The sequence below is a fragment of the Megalobrama amblycephala genome, linkage group LG2 (genome assembly GCF_018812025.1).
Source record: "Megalobrama amblycephala isolate DHTTF-2021 linkage group LG2, ASM1881202v1, whole genome shotgun sequence".
NCBI lineage: Eukaryota > Metazoa > Chordata > Actinopteri > Cypriniformes > Xenocyprididae > Megalobrama > Megalobrama amblycephala.
The window spans coordinates 46449401-46473146 of NC_063045.1; the positions used below are offsets into that span (position 1 = coordinate 46449401).

General features: G+C 37.6%; 1 protein-coding gene across 2 annotated transcripts; it reads right to left on the minus strand.

Moving 5' to 3' along the window:
• Positions 1-325: 325 nt before the first annotated feature.
• Positions 326-22106, minus strand: LOC125260804 (proto-oncogene DBL). 2 transcript variants are annotated; one of them, XM_048179351.1, is made up of 27 exons: positions 21725-22106; positions 20445-20564; positions 20003-20119; positions 19543-19692; positions 19040-19164; positions 18617-18731; positions 15687-15806; positions 15255-15446; positions 14977-15168; positions 12652-12823; positions 12480-12568; positions 12300-12385; positions 12066-12132; positions 11535-11650; positions 11396-11465; positions 8220-8312; positions 7964-8056; positions 7750-7875; positions 6769-6990; positions 6280-6372; positions 5710-5788; positions 5536-5587; positions 4447-4559; positions 4107-4216; positions 3633-3745; positions 2543-2657; positions 326-995 (listed from the first exon to the last, which is right to left on the minus strand). In XM_048179351.1, exons 1-27 carry the CDS (start codon positions 21773-21775, stop codon positions 981-983), a joined length of 3006 nt encoding a protein of 1001 aa, XP_048035308.1. In that variant the 5' UTR covers positions 21776-22106; the 3' UTR covers positions 326-980. The 2 variants fall into 2 exon arrangements, with proteins under 2 accessions (XP_048035308.1, XP_048035298.1); XM_048179341.1 differs by having other exon boundaries at positions 4447-4643.
• Positions 22107-23746: the final 1640 nt, after the last annotated feature.

Genomic DNA, 23746 nt, shown 5'->3' on the forward strand with positions numbered 1-23746 from the left:
GATTCTAAGCGGTTAACAAAGTTAAGTGCACATTGTGAATGCATGAAGGGACAGGGAGAATGTTAATTTAAAAAAATAAATAAATAATGGAATGGACAAGCTTGGACATTATGATGAGGTATACCACCAAGCAAAGTTTTATTTCAATGACAAAATCTGACCCAAATATGGTGGATGTGCTGAAAAATTAATTTTAAAACAAAATATTTACAAATGAATCATGCAATTTCTACAGTAATCCCATGTAAAACAAAAAATGTGCTAAATAGCCCAGAACAGCCATATTTAATTTGACAAAGTAAATATGAATATAAACGCAGGATCATCTGAAAGTTAAGCAGCATGTTTTGATGCCAAAGCAAAATCAGAATAATAAATAAAAAAGAAGAATTCAGATCAACCTGGTACATTTGGAAATGGAATGATATGTTTTGGCACATAGACTAGTTACTGATGTGAGCTTTCATCTTTCATTCACTGTATCTGTTCCAACATTAAAATGGCTTTTTAAAACAAGTGTCCAACCACCGTACCCATCTGTTCTCACAGGTCAGTGTACACACCATGCTATAAACCTTCCTGTTTTAAAATACAATTAAATACTGTGCTAACTACACAAATACATGTTTCATATCATGTGTTATGGCACAGTATGGTGATGGTACCTTCCAGGGATGAAGTGGATCAGTATAAAGTTTGTGCTTCGCAAAGCTCCTTTTATTTCCACACTGTATTGTTGTAGATGGTGTCTTTTTTTGTCTTCAAATCCAACATAATCCACAATCCCTACTGATGGCAGATGGAAACTTTCTCTTGACTAGGCGGCTATGTTTTCCTGACTTTGTGTTTGTTTGTGTGCGTCGGTTTGGCGTGACTGGGCTCAGTCTTGAATGACAGAAATGGCCTTTAGGGTTGTCACATGATGGGAGCTTTGTGTACATGTGGTTTTTATCCTTAGGTGTTGCTGGGCTTCCTGCTGTTTATATTTCCCGTACCTATGAGACAATATTGAAGTGCTTTAAACATAAAGAAAAGATTCTACTGCAGTACAGCACAGTATATGCTCAGGTCTGATCAAATTTAATCAGTCTGTCTCGTTAAAGGGGTCATGACATGAGAAATCAAATTTGCCTTGATTTTTTGGCATATAAGAGGTCTTTGTACCATTAAAACATCCTGCAAGTTTCATATAACGTCCTCCTCGTTATAAACAAAGCATTTATTTAATGAAGCTCTCGTTTTGATATGGGGGATCTGTGACATCACACAGGCAAATACATTTGCATATGACTGCCTCAAGAGCAAGACACTGACAAATAGTTATACATCATCACACCATAGGCTCCGCCCACTGGCATTCAGTCACTTAACGGCTGACATTTGCCTACATTGTGAGCGTCGAGTCAAAAAAACAACCCATTGTAATCATTGATGCTGTCTACACTGGATACTAGGGGTGGGACAAAATATCGATATGGCGATATATCATCATCCTTCTCTGTGCGATACGAGAATCGTATCGCTGCGGCAAATATCGATATTTTAATTTAAAAAAATAAAGCGCTATATATAGATTTCTTTGTCTTGACGTGAACTCTATTAAATGTACATATAAGATCGGATTTATCCGTTAACCTGCACTTAACCTTTTCACGTGCATTTTGTTTTCATATTAAGACCAATATCGCGATGTATCATTATAGGATTGTCTAGCGATATATCGATTATCGCAGAATCGCTGACTCGCGATATTATCGTTATCGTGAGCCATTTATCGTGATCGTATCGTATCGTGAGGTACCCTCCGATTCCCACCCCTACTGGATACAGTATAAAGATGCGCGTTCAATTTGTGACAGTCCATGAGCTTGAGTCTGCTGACAATTGGGCAAATGGAAGATTGAAAGAACGTTTGTTTTGACGCGTCCTGTTTAAACAGCTCATTTGCATCTCTTTACAGACTTCTTAAGGATCCCAGTGTTGGAAACAAGTGGATGGTTTATTTTAATGGCGTTCTGGATCGCGTCAGAGGATTATATGTTTGTTCAGAGCATTTTTTTCACATTGTAATAGAGAGTTCACACAGAAACTTTAGTTGAAAGATGAAGCAGCCAACTGTATTGGATCTGAAAGTACATGATTTCATAATGCTTTGTCTGTAAATGACAGTTTTATATGGATAATGTTTTCAAAACATATTCGCGTTCAGTAGCGAGTGGGCGTTGGTGCTGTTTCCTATGCAATGATGTTAGCCAATCATAACATGGCCATTCACTGACAAGCCTTAAAGGAGCCGTACCTTAAAACCGGATAATTTCAGACAGAGGGTCAGATATATTTTTGTTCATGTCATACATGTCACAATACATGTCATGACCCCTTTAAAATACAATTTTCAACATATTTTTATCTAAGTATAACATATGTAAGCTGCATAAATTCATTTAGATTATTTAGAGTATGGTTTATAGTTTCTAACATCAATTACACTACTTGTAAGCAGGAAGTGACAAAAATCATTAGGCCTATAGAGTTCACTCACCACAAATCCACCTCCCGACCTAATGGAGGGACTTCTGCTGGCATCTCCCAGCATTCTCAAAAGTGTATCTACAGGGAGTTTTCCTTCACCTCCACGAGTCAAATTCTTAACATGCCTGTGGGAATTACAGCATGATATTGATCATTAACTTAATTAGACTGATGCTTGTTGCATAACAAGTGATTCAGAATGATTTAATATGTTCTCGTCCTGAGGGTAATGAATCAATGTTCTATACCAGAAGGTAATGCAAAATATATTAGCATTTTGGAACCAAATATTATTAATAATTATTAAGTCTTAAGTAGGCAAGAACATGTTGGTGGTGTTTTGTAAAAATATATTTTTTAGGGATGCACAATATATCAGCATTTGATACCATATGGATTAATGGAAGATATTAAAAGATTTTAATATATTTTCCAATATATAACACTGTCAAGTGTAATCTCAAAATGAATATCCATTTTCATGCTGTACATTATAAAGTTGTGATGCCTAAATTCACATGTAGCATTTAAAACTATTGATTTTAAGGTTAGTGTTTTGGAGTTCATTGTTTAATTGATATTTATTTAGACAAAATAGTATTTTAATATTGGCTATTTAATAGTTATGAGCCATGACATGAAAATGATCAGCTTATTAACATCGACCAGAATTATAAGATCAGAATTATATTTTTTGGTGCACTTAAAGTCAACAAGAACTCAAAACGAACAATTCTTGTTTTTTATGAAATATTGCAGTAATTTTTTTTATAAATAATTTATTCTTGTACATCATTAATTTTTTAAAATTCATGTGCCTCCATGATCTTTAACCAAATAACTTCTCCTCCCTCTTGCAGTGTCTTGCAACCTGTCACTCACATAAGATCACAGCAATAGCAAACCACAACCATCCAATCAATTCCCAATGGACAAAAAGTCCCGCCCTCTCAGTGTTGCTACATTGGGTGGATTTCTCAGTTGGGAAGTTTTGAATTTGATTGTGCGGGTAAAAATGGGTTTGGGTGGGTAGACAGTTTGGCAGTTTTCAAACATTTAAATTTTATAGGCTAATTGGTTATAAATGGAAAATTACTCACCAAAGCCCCATAGCACTCTCCTGCAGCACGTGAATGACGTCACCAGATTTGATGATTACATCATCCTTGCCACACTTTAAGTGATCCAACATTGCTCTATACCTTCCAGGAACCTAAAAACAAACAAACAAACCAGCATAATACAAAGTCTAAGCAAATCATACAGACTATATAAAACCAAAATCCTTTATCGTTGAAACTGATTTCAATGAAAAGATCCCCCCAAATGTTACAACCATATTTCTTTCAGTCACCAAAAACAAAAATGAAGCAGTATTCAGGGTTGGGCTTGACCATAACAATAAACAAAATTGCCACTGGCTAAACCCAATTACAACTAAATGAACCCTTTAAAGAATAAAATAAAATACAGTGGTCTGAGAATAATGAAGGGAATTCGTTAATCAGCAATACAATGTTTTTCCCTCAGAAAATAACTGTGAATCTGAGCGATATCTAAAGGTTCAAGCTCACCAGCAGCACATCGTCTTCTTCTTCATCAGAGTCCGAGATGTTTGAGAGGTCAGTGGTCCAGTCCTCCAGACCCTCACAGATGTCCACTGACTGAGATGTCCCGGGCCAGCCTGCAACTCACAACCAGCCGAATCACTCCCACCATGTGGGTTGTAAATTTTTCATGCATTGCAATAACGTGATTCAATTTCATGCAAATGAATGTACCACAATTTACATATTACATATTAAAAATCCCATTTCAAAAACCCATTATGTTAGATAGCATAGTAAATTTTCCAGCACCTATCAACCAGACTAAATTCCAATGAAAATGGCCTTCCCACAGCCTCTGACTCACTGCGACGATTGTGGTGGCGGGGACGTGGGGAAATGATGACTGGGTCTGTCAGAACCGGACTCACACGGCCTGAATCGGTGTCCTCTGAGCTGACCGACGCCCCCTGGAGCTTGCTGTGAGGAAGGACATCAAAACAACCTGAGCAGCCAGTGATCTGTGTGGAACTCCAGGGCATGCACACGGACATATGCCTCACACTGACCCACCAACCGATGAACCGACAGGAAACAAGGGCATCAAAAAAACAACAACAACAACCATCAAACGTCGTCACAAACAAGATATTCTTGAACAGGACTGCAGTCAGTAGCCAACAGTAAAAAAAAGGCAAATAAACTCCGTATTAATTATATGAGTGTGATTTTAAGTCAGTAAATTGAATTTCGGTAAACATTCAATATTAGCTGAGTTGGCATGATATTGACTCCAATCCTGTTCCATTGAACAACATGACATTCAAAGAAATTGTTTTGAAAATCAAATATAAAGTACTATGTGCTGCAAATGACTTCCCAAATGTAATTATATTTTTTACTATTATTATTTATTACAAATATACATTCCATTCATTTAGGGTAAAGTGTATATAGATATATATATGTCTGTCACTTCAAAAATAATCCTAAATGTTACATCAAAATAATCAAAACTTGCACTTTAGCCAATTAATTAGCCTATGACTAGACTAAAATTACATTTAAACTAGATTAGGATTCTTCGTTTCACACTAAATGTCTGAAAATAGTCCATAATGCTTATTAAACAGTCATTTACTGCAAATAGCATTTTACATTTGGCTCTCCAAAGTCCAAGCCAAATGTTTCCATCAAGTAGGTTGCAAAAATGAGGAGATCAAGAGTTTTTCATGCCAGTATGATACAGATTAGGACTATATCCATCATGCAGATGGGCTCAAAGCATACAGTATTTATGAAGGTGATTTACATAAGGCAGCACTGCTTGATAAAACCTGTTGATTATAGTGCTAAATTTCAGATGCTTTCATATTCAGATGTTGATTTTACATCCATGCTATAAAAGAGATTGCAAATGCAATGTGACGGGTTATGGGAATACAGTGAGGATCACCTGTCGCCCAAGGGTGGGAATAATGGCTGCTCACTATCCGGGTGAGCATCACCTGAGAAAGAGAAAAGCAGAGATTGACTCGCTAAACAAGACTGATTTAATCAAGACATACCAGTTCAAAATTGAAAACATTAAACACCGATTTGAACAGAAATGGAAATGCAATGTAGGAACCTTTGTCAATCTTTTGCTGATTGTTGAGGATTTTTCTAATCTCAGTGAGCCATGCAATCTTCACATCTACTGTTGGAGCCTGCAAAATAAAACAATTACAAGATACAGATAACATTTTTACACACAAATGAGGCCACTAGTGAATGCTTTTCTTATTTAATTTTTTTTTCTTATTTAATATTTATTTACATTTTTAAATGTTATATTTATATATATACATATTTAAAACCTAAAACCTTTTACTTATTTCCAGTTTTAAAATATCTTTTGAATCACATATTTTAAATGTGATCTCATGACTTTTGGACCACAGTGTATATGAAATCTGTCTAAAAAATGGCTAATTCTTCTGAAGTATATCCAAAAACCCACATATTATTTAGTTCTGCAAGTTCTACAAACAAATTTGCGTTCAGAACTTGACATTAATGTTCATTGTGAACAAGCAATTTTTGAGATATCCCCATCAGCGAGGAGGTATTGAAGAGGCGTTAGTAAGTGATGACAGAGGCACTTGTAACTTTTTATCCATTGCATTGTGTGGAGTTTTAACCTTGATGAATGACTCACCTGAACAACATACACCTCCTCCTTTCCGTTGTACCAAATTTCAAACTTCTTTACATCCCCTTTGATGTTTTCTGTGATACCAACAGCACTCATCTGCAAATGAAACAGAGGGGTCAAAGATCTCACTTGGAAATTCAGTAATGCAGTATTTTAATAACCATGTGGGTTTTTAAACTGCCAATGGAATTTGAGTTAAGCCTAAAACCCCTTTCATAAAAACGTCAATCTCTTTGAGCACACTTAAAATAGGGCTGGGATAAACAAATAGGTGCTTAACCTCAAAATCAGTACAACACAACATGCTCAAAAATGGTTTAAATGTAGAAAGCAGGTCAAAGTTGACTGGTTAGCTGCATGGTGGATGTGGTAACTGCACCATCTGGCTGCCAAAATCATCTTTCTACGTTGAAGGTCATTCAAAAGTAGTCATGCATTCTGACAAAATAAATATGTAAATGCCAAATAGGTCGGTCTCTCACTCTCTCTCACCATCAGGCAGTGTTTGAAGCTGTAAGAGGCTGTCCGATCATGTCCCTCTCCACTCTCCTCTCTCTTCTTGCAGAAAAGCAGAGCTCTTTCATGAAGGAACAGATGCCTTTGCATGGGTTTAAAGCGAGCCATGTCCTTCATGCGGGTTGGGCCTTTCCTATGGTTGATCCAGACGTTGAAGGAGCCCTGCATAAGGACGCGACCCAGGTCGCTCAATTCACCCTAGACACAAAGAACACATAGAAAATCAAATGTAGGAATGTAAAAAGCAGCACTTTTAAAGTTAATTGTAGGAAATATACTAATAACAAAAACATTTGACTGACTCAGTTACGATAAACATTAAAGTGCCCCATTATGCTTTTTTGGATATTACCTTTCATATAGCGTGTAAAATAGCTGTTTGTGAATGTAAAAGGTCTTGTTTCCAGTCTTTCTTCTTGCATGAACCTAGGTTTGTAACAAATTTGCATAATGCCGCCTGCGAATGACGACTACTTTTACCCACCCTCAAAGCTGTTGTTGATGCTTGGAAGAGTTTGTGTTGTTGACACATTGAGAAGACGCTGTTTTCTGCGCTGCGAAAGCTAATCCACATTGCATGCACTTCAAAAGGATGAGATTGTTATGGTAAAACCAATGCCATCGTTACTGTTTGTATCACTGTGTATCAAGTGTTGAGGAAGCTTCTGGAGCTGAAATTCAGATATGGTAATGTGCATTTCATTTCTGACACAGGCTGTAAGTGATAGACTGGGCCATCTGACCAATCAGAGCAGAGTAGGCTCTCGGAAAGGCGAGGATTAGAGAGAATGAGTCCTTGATCGAACCGTTTCGGACACTGTGATAAAAAAAGGTGATACTGTTTGGATGCATGTAAACATATAGGAGACATTCAAAATAAAAGTAGGAACCTTTAAGATAGCATAATAGGCACACTTTAATATTCATCCTGTCTCCATTCTCATTTGTTGGTCACACCTCATAACCAGTGATGGCAATTTGATGCATGGAGTCATTGACAGACTTGAGGAGATCCAGCATGGCATTTAGCGCCCCCTGCAGCTCAGAGGCATACTGTGAGTTTGAGCTGTGCTTTAGCAGTTCCTAATCAAAGAGACAGCAAGTATTAAGTGAAAATAGACATCTGGGAGGAAAAAAATAAATTTGGATTTGGTTTGTTTTGGTTAAGCACCTTAAGAAGAAGCTGGTACTTGGTTAAACGCTGAACAGGTTTGAGCAAATATGAGTCCAGCCCAAGTTTATGATCCACCTTCCTTTTGCACTCCTACATAAGAAAACAGAAAGTAAAATATTTAAAACTCATAACAGGATATAAACCATTCCACTAATCACTGTCCAATAGATATCTGTGTGCTGTTTATTGTAATCATTTCAATCAACTGTTATTGTATAGATGTGTGAATTCCAAAAAATATCCACATCAATACCTGGATGAAGACGGAATCAGAACACTGCCTCCAGAGGGCATCTGAGCGAGGTTTGTTCTGGCAGTAGCGCTCGTAGACCTGAAAATTTTCTTTCTGCAAAACAATTCATTACAAAAGAACAGTTAAAGGCCACAAATCAGTGGTTCCTGTACTACTTTTCTAGGGCGTCACTACCGAATGTTCAGCACCGCAGCAGAATAAATCATATTTACCTCGATTGTGAATGTAACTTCACAGTCTACTGAATGTGGTGCAATAAAAGGCAGTGTACCACAAAATAATGGCAAAAAATGTCTTTCTGTTGAGATGTCACCAGAGCGTGCATGCAAAAACAATGTCCAACATGACCAGTCTAGTCACGAACAAATAATTTACAAACCAATGATTCTTATGCGTCGATCCTTTTTAGTGAATCAAAGACATACAGCATGACCAGTGTATTTTCAGTCCATAGTGAATGACTCTTTTGAGCCGGTTCTTTTAATAAATAGCTCAAAAATGACCAGTTTCAGTTCGTTTGACTGAATCAACATACTGTATGACTAACAAACAGCAAGTTATCATTATTTTCAGTGATGTCCATATCAAAATAAATGTGTTTTGTGTCAGTATCATTACTGACCGATTGTTCATATGCAGGGCTTGACATTAACACCCGCCAACCCGGCAAATTTCAGCAGTGGCGTTGTGCAGTCACTCATACTAGCCACTTTGGCGGGTTGAATTTTATATATAATATATACATTTTTCAATTATACTCTTTTAAAATGGCATCTAAAATAAAATAAAAAACAAGGCAGTATAGTGTTGTCACAATCCTCCAATACTCATTTTCCCCAGAATAGATACACAGTACCAGCTGTACTTTCTCGCTCTCTCATCTCTCCGACAGCCAGTCAAATACACACAAAATAATGTCAAAATGCAAGTCTTGGTGAGTATTCACTTAAACAGTCCGTTATGAGAAATATGTTAGCAGTTGAGAAAGAAAATGCATGTATAACAGTATAATGCATCCGTGCAGCAGGTCTTAAAGTGACAGCAGCCTAATATACCTGCTGCCAAATTATGAGATAATATTAAAAATATCTATATGGCAGTTTTTCCCCATGGTATCAATGTCAAAATTGTGGCCAGTGAAAATGCTGAGTGGCTAGTAACTTTGGAAAACCACTAGCCACAGTGGCTGGTGAGCAAAAAAAGTTAACATCAAGCCCTGTTATGATATGTCATTAAAGATACACAGATTTGTTGCATTACACACACACACACACACACACACACACACACTACTGCTCAAAAGCTTGGGGTCGGTAAGATTTTTTTCATGTTTATAAAAACGTCTCATGCTCACCATGGCTGCATTTATTTGATCAAAATACAGTAAAAACAGTAATAATGTGAAGTGTTATAACAGTTTAAAAAGTGTTCTGTTTCAGTACAGTATATTTCAAAATCTAATTTATTCCTTTAACTTACTCCAGTCTTCACTGTCACATGATCCTTCAGAAATCAATCTGATATGCTGATTTGTTGCTCAAGAAACCTTTCTCATTATTATCAATGTTGAAAACAGTTGCACTGCTTAAAGGGGCTCTATGTAAGATTTTTACTTTAATAAAGCATAAAAAATACCCTAATATGTTTGCAGATATTTAGGAAACATGCTAAGTTCACCTACTTGTTTCTCAGAAAAACAATGCTACAGCCAGATATTCTACTTTGAAAATGTGCGTTCCGTGTCGGAATGTCTGTTTTTGTTTTGGTCTCTGTGAAACCGTGTGCTGCAGTTTATCCAATAGTATTTCAACATCACTGGTTGCCAGTTGGCGGAAAACACCGCATATTGCAGCCATGGAAACCAGCAAACAAACTGGGTCAGAGAATCAGGCAATAATGTCAGCTGCGCGTTTTCGCTCTCTTTGTCACGGTGAAGTGACACACTCATTCGCTCCGGTTAAGTAGTGCTTGTATTGAGCATAATAGTCATTTCCGCAGGTTTCGCGCTCACACCAAAAACACGCGCACCACTGATCTATATTAGTGAAGCGAACAAGCCACGCTCAGTCTCAAACAGAGACGGAAGTCAAACAGAGCCACAAGTACCAAAAATAAGCGCCTTCCAGCGCTTAAACTGTCAAATACATACAAAAGTATGTCAAAACCAGCGGCACAGGCAATCTTGGCGAGTATACAGATAAACACAGTCAGTTTTGAATCGTTAAATAGCTAAGAAAGTGAACCCATGTCGTGTGTAACAGTATTGGGTCCGTTGAACACTGTTCATAAACTCTTAAAGGGACAGCAGTCCAATATTCCTGCTGCTGTCTGTCATGTTAATCAAAGAACAAAAGACAAAGAAAATCACTTTCTGCTCTTGACTGAATACGTTTTATAACTTTAATGGTAAGAATTATTTGCAATAAAGACTACAGAAATTAAGGTAACAATGTGTTATTTTACATTTGATTACTTTAATTTCTGTAGTATTTCTTACCTGAATAAAAACCCAGTTAACCCGAAAAACTTAGTTTCATAGCTCTCTTTATTCTATTGCATTTATTTGAGCTGTTTATATTTTATTACTGGCTTTTACTTGTTTTCTTTTTTAATGAAAATAAAACTCTGCATTGAAGAAAAGTAGATTTTTGTTTGTAGGCTATATGTTGTCATTTATAGTTCTTAGAAAGAAAATCGGAATCAGCAAAAAATATGTATCGGCCAATCACACTAACAAAAAATCGGAATCGGCCGATTTAAAAAATTAAAAAATTGCAATCGGTGCATCTCTACTAAAAAGCCTCTGAATCCATCGAAATATCTCTTTGAACAACAGCATATCGAAACAACTCATCAGCTTACAGTGTTTAAGTCTCCTCAGCTTTCATTGTCAATTGCGCTCCTTATTGTTGCTGGCAATATGCTGTAAAAGCTGGCAACCCGCGTCTTTGAACGAGGGGGTGGGCCAAACAATATTTTGAATTTGGACTGCAGTACCTATTTTGAACACTGGGTGTCATTCCTACATAGAGCCCCTTTAATATTTTTGCGAAAAATGTGATTCTTTTTTTTCAGGATTCTTTGATGAATAGAAAGTTCAAAGGAACAGAATTTAGTTGAAATAGATATGATATGACATATAGATAGATATATATCGATATGACAGAATTGCTCACCCTTTCCAAAAAGCGTGCTCCCACTCTCTCTGGAGACTCTAAGCAGCTCTCAAGGTCCTGCAGGAATATCCTACACAACAAAGACATGATCAGCATGAATGCGTGTTTATGTATCCATGTGTGTGGGCATATTTCTCACCTGCTGTGGAATTTATAGATCTCCGGCAGATTTCCAAACAGCTCTTCTTTCTTGTTTCGCAGTACAGATGGCAGTATATTAGAGAGAGATGGGTTATCCATCTCTGCCCTGTAACCCTGTCACCCAGGAACAGAAAAAAATGCATGACTTACAAATATTCTAAATATCAAAGAGCTGTAAAATGTTTTAGAACTATTATATTAGCTCTAATTGTACACTTTTCATTTCTGTTGCACCCTTAATCATTGTGCCAAATGATCAGAGCCATCACAGTTTGCTTTGTTTTTGTTTATATGGCAGTGTCTATCAATGGTTGTACAGAAAACAGCAGAAAAAAAGTGTGTGTAATTACGTGATCAGGCTCTGACTCACCATGACATTACAAACTACAGTGTGAAAGGAAAGATGAATGTGGAATTCGAAATGAGTGCATCCGAAGATCATCTACTATATCACAGCTGTGAGGCAAATGGAATGAGGGAAAACAAAACACAGACCAATTATTTCAAGGTCATTCCGTCAAGACATTACCAGCAAAACAGACAGCAGCTCCTCCACATAGATTCTCTCCGTCTCGATCAGCTCCTTCATTACATGGCTGGAGAAGCGAGGGATGCATGGGCAATAACAGAGGAGAGAGGGGAAGAAAGAGATGAGGACAGAAAGGGAAAGAGACTGGTGAGAGACAGACAAAGAGAGGAGGTTGAGAAGGAATTAATGATTCGTGAACATACATTTTTGCCAAGATATTGCATAAATGCTCACCGTTTGTACTGGTCGGGGTTCTCAACTCCATCTGGGCCGTAGGACAGACAGCTGCGGTTCTCCTCGTAGTCGTGCATCACCTCTATCTACAAGAACCAGGAAAAAGTTCCTAAAGCTGTCAGCAATGAGTAGAAGTGCACTTTGAATGATTTTGAGATGAATGAGGTTGGTCAGCCAAACCTTCTTTGTGCTGGGACCTTTCCGTGAGGCCCTTTTACCAGGGAGTGCAAGATCAAAAGAAAACCTTAAACTGGAGTTCACATCAAAACCTTAGAAAAAGACAGGAAACATTCAGACCAATGGAAATTGTATTTTTACCATGAGCAAATGTGGTTGAAATAGAAAAACATACTGTGTTTAGGAGAGAACAGAGGGGATTTGCAGCGTGGCGAGTTCTCAGGCCTTGGAGCGACCAGCTGGATGGGTCTGACCTGAATATCAGCCAGTTTTCTCAGACAGGCCTGTCGGCTCTGGATCATTCCCTGTACTGTTGATACCTTCTCTGTGACAGCCTCTATCTGAGACTAACATGAAAGGAAAAGAGAGTGAACTTAAAATAGGCACTTGATCGATAGAGAATGATTAAGGACACAGAATTTAGAAATCTGAGCACAGTTTTGATACTCTATACATACAGTGCTCAGTGTAAATGAGTATACCCCCTTTGAAAAGTAACATTTTAAACAATATCTCAATGAACGCAAAAACAATTTCCAAAATGTTGACAAGACTATGTTTAATATAACGTCTGTTTAACTTATAACATGAAAGTAAGGTTAATAATATAACTTAGAGAACATAATTTTCAGTTTTACTCAAATTAGGGTGATGCAAAAATGAGTACACCCCACTGAAAGTCTCTGGAGCGAAGCTAAATTTTAGACTACAAATGTCTAATTTAACAAGAATTCAACCACAAGTGAGTCTAATTATTCATTATACAGATGTCCATCAGACCGTTGACTATAAAAGGGTGTTAAAACCCCTTCCCATTTTATGCTGTCAGCAATGGCACCATTTGGAAGAGAAATGTCACAAGACCTGAGAAAGAAAATCATTTCTTTACAACAGAAAGGTGAAGGCTACAAGAAGATCAGCAAAGCTTTACTTTTCAGTCAGAATACTGTAGGAAAAGTGGTACAAAAAACCTAAACTAAAAAGCTAAACTGGGGTGACTATTTCCCATGACACAATACGGCCTACACTGCAGAGGAATGGCATGCATGGGTGCCGTCCACGAAAGAAGCCTCTCCTAAACTGTCTTCAGAACTGGCTTCAAAACTGTATGGTGTCGCAAAGGTGAGGAATATGGGGCTGCATGAGTGCTGCTGGAGTCGAGGAGCTGCATTTCATTGATGGGATCATGAATTCACAGATGTACTGCTCTATACTGAAAGAGAAGATGCTACCATCACTCCGTGTCCTTGGTCATTGTTTAATTTTCCAACATGACAATGATCCTAAACACACATCTAAGGCCACTGTTGGATTTCTGAAGAAGAACAGGGTGAAAGTGATTCAGTGGCTCCTGATCTGAACCCAATTGAACACCTATGGGGAATTCTGAAGAGACAAGTTGAGCATCACTCTCCATTCAGCATCCAGTCTCTAAAAGAGGTCATTCTTGAAGAATGGAAAAAGATAGATGTTGCAAAATGTCACCAACATGTTCATTTCATGCCTAGAAGACTTGGTGCTGTCATTTGAAAGATCTGCTCGTGCACGAGGTTAAAGCACGCAAGCAGACCATCTATGGGAAAAGCAGGATTCTACCAAAGCATTTTTATCTTTAATGGATGTAGATGTAAATAGAAAATGCTGGACATGAAAATGATAACTGTGTCGGGCTGAAACTAGCAAAAAACACTTTCGTCACGCCTGGCGTCACATTGTGCCGGGTGTATGATAGGGCCCATAATGTTCATTTTTGGGTGAACTATCCCTTTAAAGGCACAATATGTAATTTTCGCCACTAGAGGTTGCTTATTCAAAACAAAGACATAGCTTGATGACTCCGTGAATGAGCGTGGATCATAGGAGTTGTCTTCACTTTTTTTTTTTTTTTGACCTCATAATTTTTAGTTAAAATAACTTGATATATGCCAAAGATTTAGTCCAGGGGTTCCCAACCACATTCCTGGAGGCGCCCCAAGAGTGCACATTTTGCATGTCTCTCTAATCAAACACACCTGATTCAAGTCATCAGCTTATTAGTAGAGACTCCAAGATCTGAAATAGGTGTGTCAGGCAAAGGAGACATGCAAAATGTCCAGAAACGTGGTTGGGAACCACTGATTTAGTCCACTTAACCTCCGCCCTTTTCTTACAATCGACTGCATTCAGATCTGCCTCCATCCAGTCAACAACCAATGAATAGAACCAAGCATCTGCCCTTTTTTGATAATACGTTTCACTCTGATGTACGTCACAATACGAAAGAAAAGATCTGTTGCTAGTTCCATCGTAACTTTAAAGCAAAAGAGGGACATTTCAGAAAGAAATTATAAAATGAATGCACATTTTTAAATTAAACTTTTTACATGTTTAGTGATTAATATAATTAGTATATAATTTATAAATATAATTTTTGTATTTAATTAGAAGACACAAAGTAGAAGCATGTTCACTACTGATCTCAAAGGGTATATATTTGTGTTATATTCAGGTATGTCAATACCTGCAGCTGTGGTGTTAGTATTGCCTCAAACTCCAGACGGAGGAAGTCCGGGTTAGACCGCAGGACTGAGGGCGCCGTCTCCATCAGTTTCTCAATGTCCCGCAGGGCTGCCTGCGCCCCCTCTTTGGACTGAAACTTATCCAGCAGCTGGTTAGCCAGCAGATAGGCCCCCTCATCACACCAACGCACAGTCTGCCCATACAGAGATATGCAGAGTCTGTATATGTTTTGCATAAAGTGCATATATTACATATTTCTTGCATTTGCATAGTTAATACCTCCTCCAACCGCAACAGAAGGTCTCGTATGCGTGTGAGAGATGCCCGCTTGGCACGCAGAGCTGTTGTGAGGGTGTCACAGTGATGCCTCAGTTCATTGCAGCGCTGAACTATTAGGGCAAGAGCGTAGTGATGACTTGCTGCAAGCTGATGCCCATGCAGAATAATAATCTGAGCACGGCCCATTTCATCCTGCAACAACAACAGAGTGCTCTCAGCTATTAATCAAACACTTGTTTATATCAGTTAAAATACAGGGCAAAAGATGTTTCGCCTTGTCAGCTCTCAACATCAGCATCAATCAACATTTGTGGTGTGCAATGTATTTGAACTGAAGTACAATCTCAATAAGGCATGATTCTTTTTATTTTCTATGAATGATTCCTAGTAAAAAAGAGAAGGTTAAATATTTTAACAGTTAAAATTTCAAACCTCTGCTGTGGTCTCCAGCATCTCAAGGTCTTTGAGCAGCTGCTCCGTCTGGGCCACTGTTGTCCCCACAGATGCAATGGCTTTCTCCTGCGTACTGAGTTTCTCCAGAATGGCCTCCATCTATGTACAGACAAAGACCACATAATTATTTTCAACAATGCATTTAAAGGATTAGTCCACTTTTAAATAAACTTTTCCTGATAATTTAATCACCCCCATGTCATCCAAGATGTCCATGTCTTTCTTTCTTTAGTCGAAAAGAAATTAAAGTTTTTGATGAAAACATTCCAGGATTATTCTCCATATAGTGGACTTCAATGGGCACCAAACAGTTGAAGGTCAATTTGTTTCACTGCAGCTTCAAATTGTTCAACACGATCCCAGATGAGAAATAAGGGTCTTATCTAGTGAAACCATCGCTCATTTTCTGAAAAGAAATTGAAAATTATATAAGTTTTAACCTTAAATGCTTATCTTGAACTAGCTCTCTTCTTCTTCTTCTCCTCTATTAGAATTCCAGCAGTGTAGACACTGCTAAGCGTATTACTGCCCTCCACAGGTCAAAGTTTGAACTAATTGTTATATACTATTGAACTAGACCTGTGGAGGGCAGTAATACGCTTAGCAGCGTCTACACTGCTGGAATTCTAATAGAGGAGAAGAAGAAGAGAGCTAGTTCAAGATGAGCATTTATGGTTAAAACTTATATAATTTTCAATTTTTTTCAGAAAATGAGCGATGGTTTCACTAGATAAGACCCTTATTTCTCATCTGGGATCGTGTTGAACAATTTGAAGCTGCAGTGAAACTAATTTGACCTTCAACTGTTTGTTGCCCATTGAAGTCCACTATAAGGAGAAAAATCCTGGAATGTTTTCATCATTTTCTTTTCGACTGAAGAAAGAAATACATGGACATCTTGGATGACACGGGGGTGAGTAAATTATCAGGAAAAGTTTATTTAAAAGTGGACTAATCCTTTAAGATAAATATTTTATAATGCATTAATTCAAGTTTTTCACAAAAATATTATAACAGACTTTTGCATTGGTATAATTGCAATAGATGTTTTAATGTTTTTTTTTCCACATCTGTTAAATTGTTTGTATTAACATAATATGCAGTGAGAGAAAAGTAATTTAAGTTGAAGTCATAAAAAGGACAATAACCATCCGAATGAACCGATTCACTAAAATTAAACTCAACTGAACTTTTTTTTTTTTTTTTTTACAGTGCTGCATATGTAACCCCTCCTGTTTGAACCGCCCACTCTGAGCGGGACTCGAACCCGGGAGGCTAAAGACTAAAGTCTCTAGCGTCCGTCACTAAAATGCCTCTTGAGATCAGGAAAGTGAGGTTTACATGCACAGCTCTTACCGGCCTACATCCTTTACACGTATAAAAAAGTGGACCGTTTTAGACGAACCAATTCACTAGAATGAATCAGATTTTCCAATGCTGCATATGAGAAAATTGATCAATTAAGAATGAATCCAATGTATATGCGACAGTGGACCGTTTAGGACGAACTGATTTACTAGAATGACTCGGGATTTATAAGTACACTTTAGGACCAACAGAATCACTAAAATAAAGGCCTGTTCAGACCAAGAATGATAACTAAAGATAACCATAATTGTAACTATATTAGCATTCACACCATCGAAAGTTTATTCTACATTTAAATGTTTATAAATATTTATTTGTTGATTCAAAGCGCGCAGCAGGTTTGTTGTCTACCGCTTTAAATGCTCAAGCTCTTTAAAGTGGAATGGATTATGATTGGCTGTCAATTTTTATCGTTCATCTAAGGAAAAAAAAAATTCTGAATGTGATTCCAACAATATTGTTTCTCTTTGTGCCGTTATCATTATAGCTGTGGTGTGGTGTCCATTCTTTTAAATTTAGATCAATTTTTAGAACTACATCTCTATCATCCGTCCTTCGGATGAGACGTTAAACCGAGGTCCTGACTCTCTGTGGTCATTAAAAATCCCAGGATGTCCTTCGAAAAGAGTAGGGGTGTAACCCCGACATCCTGGCCAAACTTGCCCATTGGCCTCTGTCCATCATGGCCTCCTAATCATCCCTATACACTGATTGGCTTCATCACTCTGTCTCCTCTCTACCAATAAGCTGGTGTGTGGTGGGCGTACTGGCGCAATATGGTTGCCGTCGCATCATCCAGGTGGATGCTGCACATTGGTGGTGGTTGAGGAGATTTCCCCCTTCAATATGTAAAGCGCTTTGAGTGCCCAGAAAAGCGCTATATAAATGTAAGGATTATTATTATTATTATTATTATTATTATCATTTTTGTTATAGACACCTTCCTTGGTGTGAACGGGCCTTAAAGGTCCCGTTTTTCGTTATTTTTCGAAGCTTTGATTGTGTTTATAGTGTGCAATATAACATGTGTTCATGTTTCGCGTGTAAAAAAACACAGTATTTTTCACATAATTTACTTATCTGTATACCGCTGTTTCCACTGTCATAAAAACGGGCTGATGACTTCCTTGTTCTATGAAGTCCCTCCTTCAGAAATACGTAACGAGTTCTGATTGTGCCAGCGGTTCCTGTGTTGTGATTCAACAGCAGTTTAGCGAACCTTGCCCGGAAAGGTCACGCCTCTTACCATAACGTGGAGATGCATGCGCTCAGTGTTATTGTAAACATGTCTTTAATTTTACCCTATCAATTTGAGCCGGAATCAGACCCGGTGATTGGACTGCGGGATGAAAATAAAATGTGTTTGCGGTAGTGAACTTGATCTAAGAAGCATGCAAAATACATTGACATTCAACACAGCAATGTAGCAGGTTGCACTTTACCATGAATCTTTAGAAAAGCTTGTTACTACTATAGCTGTGTTATTAATGTAGTTAGTACAGTCGCCACTTTTAGCTTGTTACTCCAACACTGGTCTGTACCTCATGGAAGCTCAGCTCGTATTGGAGGAGTTGAAGGTATTGTTGAAGCTTGAGGTGGTGCTTCTCAAAAAAACCATCAAAAGCCATTTCCATGTCCCGTAACTGTGCCACAAGCCTGCAATAAACAAATGGAACATGAAGAATTTTTACACAAGGAAAGAGTTACCTGATTTTTACACACAGAGCCTATAAGCTGAAGTTTATTTTGATGATTGACACAAAATCCATTTTGAATTAGTGGAAGTTAAATGGATGTCAACCAATCCAATACTAGGAGGATAAAAATTAAAAGAAGCAATAAATAGTGCATGATTTTGATGACCTAAATCACATGAATAGCCTACTCATTGGAGAGTTATTCAGCTCCCCAAAAGAGCTCACAATGATTTACTTACTCTGCTGGTGAGTAATACAGTATTGTACCTCTGCACTCTTTCTTTGTCTTGGCTGATGTCTCTGTCTTCTGCTGCAGCACCTTCCTCTGCTTTTGAGGCCTCAAGGTTTGAGAGCAGCTGGCGTCCTTCCCTCATAACTGACCTAATGTCATCCTAATAGTTTTCAGATCACACATTTCATTCAGTAATCACTTAAATATTTATTCCAGTATTTAAACTTTTTTAAAGTAAAAAAACAGAAAAAAACAAAAACAAAAAAAACAAAGTCTGTCAAAAGTGTATAAAATAATATTTAAAAAATAAAGTAAGGAAATATGGAAGAAAAAAAAATTCACCATAATTTAAAAAAAAATTACTTCTATTCAACTTTAAAAAAACAAAAACAATTAAATTTAAAAATTGCTATGCTGATAATATGACTTGCAATAGATATAATTATATTAAATTAGAACATTTTAAAAAGTGTCATACCCCACTGTTTAAATGTGCATAATACATAGGACTGCTCAACTGTGAGACTCATCTCCATACCTTCATTTGTCTGTATTTCTCAGTGTGTGATCTAAGTAGGTACTCAATGCCACTAGCTTCATCAGGCAGCTCAATCTCAGACAGCTCTGTGCCGAATGTCTGCAGAAGTTGAGCGATTTCCTTCACTGTCACTGCAAAACTCTCTATGGCCTGAAGGGGGCAGCACAGACAGAAATATGCATTACTCAGCATATATTGCAATTGTTTGCCAAAGCCTCCTTATCTAAAATCAGATTTACGTGAATTTAGATTTGCAAATCACAAGTAATAAAAGGAAGAAAACAGATATAATTTAGTAAGTGATTTAATTCTCTTATCAGCATTAAATAGTGACACATACAATGCAATTTTGTGATTAATTCCTTTTTGTGAGCATATAATGGAATTTTTTGTTACAGTATAGATCTCATTTCCCTGCATAAAATCAATGTGCCGCTACACTACACAGCAGAATGCTTACCGTTCGCAGAACTATCCAGTCACTATGGCACTGATCCAAATTACCACCAAACTCAGTGCTCAGTTGATTTTCATCAATGAAGCGAAGCAGGTCTGACAGGGAACTCAGCATTATCATCTGAATAAGGCAGAAAAGAGCCGGGGAATTAATTAAGCACAGTATATTTGATGAAAATTAAATTAAATAAGATTAAGAATCCATTCGTTAAGCAGACTAACCTTGTAAAGGTGCAATGGCCTTTTAATGGCCTTGTTATGGATAAATAAAGATCGAAGAAATAGATGTAAACTATCAAATGTTGTCCCACATAATCAGTCAGGATTATGGTCTCAAGATTATGGGGATTATGGTCTCTTTTCAAGACTCAAATATATGCACCTCATCACTATATCATAAAAAAACCTATTGTTTTGTATCACAGTGGAATCTCATCAGCTCTTACCGGCATCTTGAGCGCAAAGTCGTCCTGACTGAAGCGGAAACCGAGGTCTGTTCCAGTGGTCTGAAGGTGGGTTTTGGGTCTTAGCACTAGAACTAAATGCAAATGTCCAGGGAATGACATCTGAGGAAGAGATGTGATATTTCAGAAATTTCAGTACCATCTTGTTTCCAATCACATAATTCAGAATGATTTGAAGAATAATAATATGATAACAGTTTAAGGTTACACTTTATTTTAAGGTGTCTTTGTTACACTGTAATTATATATTTATGTACTGAGTAATATTAAGTAACTACATGTACTTAGGGTTAGGGCTAGGATTAGATATAGTTTTAGGGTTAGTTGCATGTAATTATACATAATTTATAGTTATTACTATAGTAACTGCATGTAACATATGTAACAATGACACTGTAAAATAAAGTGTTACCCAATTTAATCATAAACAGCAAGGTGGCTGCTTGGATATCATCCTCCCACTTCTAATGTGTTCATAGATGTAGAAATCTAGGTCAGACACCCACATATCCCCATGGATGCACATATTTAAAATGCAATTAAGTAATCTCAGAAAAAGTTAAAGTAATACAGATTTCAATTTAGTATTAAAATGTGTTAAAAAGCTATGTGAAACCAACTCCTTTTGTAACACCTTTTTTGCTGATTAAAGCAAGAAATTCAGTCTGACTATACAAGCAACTACTATGCACTTTTTCAGACCCTGCTAAGACAATCAATCACCATGGAAATCCAAGGCTGGATTTGTTGCCTCGGTTAACCTAATGCTGACAAGTAAGTGTAGGCTGTCTGTCTTCTACCTTTTTGATAGACTGATGGCCAATAAACTTCATCAGAGACACTCACACTTTTCACTCTGATTGCTGTGCTAGCCTCCCATAATCAGCAGAGGTTAAAATATACCCTTATGGTGCATATGTGTAATTACTAGCAATAAAACAGCCAAAAAAAGTCTATAATGTATTATTATTGCGTTAGCCATACTGATAATCCACACATGGAGTAACAAGCATGGTCAGGTGTGTTTAAAAAAAACGTAGCGATCATTGCACATGGCTGTAATCAAATGTAAAACATTTCATTGCTGACTGTAATAATTATCACAGATTCCTACTAACAGTTAACATTGCAAACGCGCGCGTGATCTTGTTTATAGTTTCTCACTAATATAAAGCAAACAAGACTCCCACCCAGCGCCCGCATTAGCGTTTGTCAGTTCTGCAGCAAAAACCCTGTCCAAAACAGAGAAGAATCCATCTTACCGCAGCCCTCTGGATCCGGGGCAGTCCCCTGAGTGGATTAGCCTCCGCCATTGTTTCTAATTTGCCGGTTTCGAGGGGATGTAGACCCACTTCTTAGCCTCACAACTTCCCTCCCTCCATGACTTTGTCTGCGGGACTGTTAAGCGGCGGCAGCAGAAGCAGCGAGCAGCCGCAGAGCGGATGCTGCAGTGGCGACGACACCTTGAGCGCACTTATCTGCTCATTACTGTCACACCTATAATATATGATACTCTTACTCGCAACAAAATCTGTCCATGAAGCCACATTTTTGTGTAATTTACTCGAATCAAACGTGATTGGATTATATTGCAGATAGTGAGGGACAAGAGTTATAAAATCTAGCACCATGGACAGAGGTCGACACGCACGCGGCCGTATAGCTACTTAACAATAATCATTAAAATATATGAAAAAAATATATTTAATATATATATTTAATATATAGAAGCCAAAATTGTTTTAACATTGATAATAATAATAAAAATAATACATGTTTCTTGAGCTGCAAATCAGCGTATTAGAATGATTTCTGAAGGATCATGTGACACTGAAGACTGGAGTAATGATGCTGAAAATTCAGCTTTGCATCACAAGAATAAATTACATTTTTAAATGTATTAAAATATAAAACAATTACTTCAATTGTAAATATATTTCACAATATTAATATTTTTACTGTATTTTTGATAGCCTTGGTGAGCATTAGAAACATCTTTCAAAAACATTAAAAAATTATTATGTTTTATATAGCAATTAGAGTGAATGTCTCTGATGAGGTTCATAATCATATAGCCATGGAGAAGACAGACATCCATACACAACATGCACATGTAGCCTACATATTAGAAAGTGCTGGCAGTCACTCAAAATAAGAACAGGCCTATGAAGTTTGACCTTAGTAAATGTTAAGGATCCCAACGTGCTCAGCACGTTCCTGGCATGTTCCAGGGCTTTTATTGCCAACTACTGCGATTAAGCTTTTTAATCTTTGTTCTGGACGATGAGAGTGAATGTCTAGAACATAGATTTTAAAAAACTTTAATATGCTGTATATTACTTCAAATTTGTCACAGTTATAATCCGTTCGTATGAGTTTTCATGGACATTCAGTTTGTTTTCTTTAGTCACATGTCTTCCTTTGTTCAGTTTTTCCGCCACTCTTTAGTAAGATGATTAATTCATTAATCATCACAGGTGTTTGCCATCATTACCTTGTTTGCCTCACTATTTAAGTTGCTGTCTTTGTTCACTCTTTGTCTGGTCACGTTTCCACGTTTCGTGGAAACGTGGAAACGTGGAAACGTGGAAACGTGGAAACGTGGAAACGTGAAACGTTTCCACGAAACTTTCTCAAGCATTGTGTTAAAACAATGATCATGAAAACTAATGACCTTTTCTGATCTTGGGTTGAACACACATTATGACCCATTTCACTTGTCAATTACCAAGTTTTTTGGCTTTATAATGCACATTACAGGGTGCAGCCTGTAGGGGTGTCACGATTACCTTTTCTCTGTTTTCATAAACTCTTTTTTTTATATTCTTTGTATTCTTTTAAATTTGATAAAGTACTGTGGTTAAGCTGTTTTAAAAATGTAACATAAAAACCCAACGAATGGTACTTTTGTCCAATGTACTGTGACAGTGCTCTATTTTTAAAAACGGGAGATGTGCGCATTGCGCTTAAGGTTTACTACCTCTAAGAGAGAATAAACACTAGACACCGGTAAGTTTTAGTGTAAAATCATAAACCTGACAAAACCGCCACGTCAGTGTCTCGTCACATCTTGGCACCATGCTAGTCCACCACACCAGAGTCACATCAAATCATGGCCGCCATGCCAAAGTCTCGTCACATCATGGCCGCCACGTCAGAGTCTTGTCACATCATGGCCGTCAAGCCAGAGTCTCGTCACGTCATGGCCGCCACGCTAGGGCCATACGTACCAAGCTCCAATAGCCGTTCGCCATGGATCTCCTTGATCACTGGATCAGTCCCAG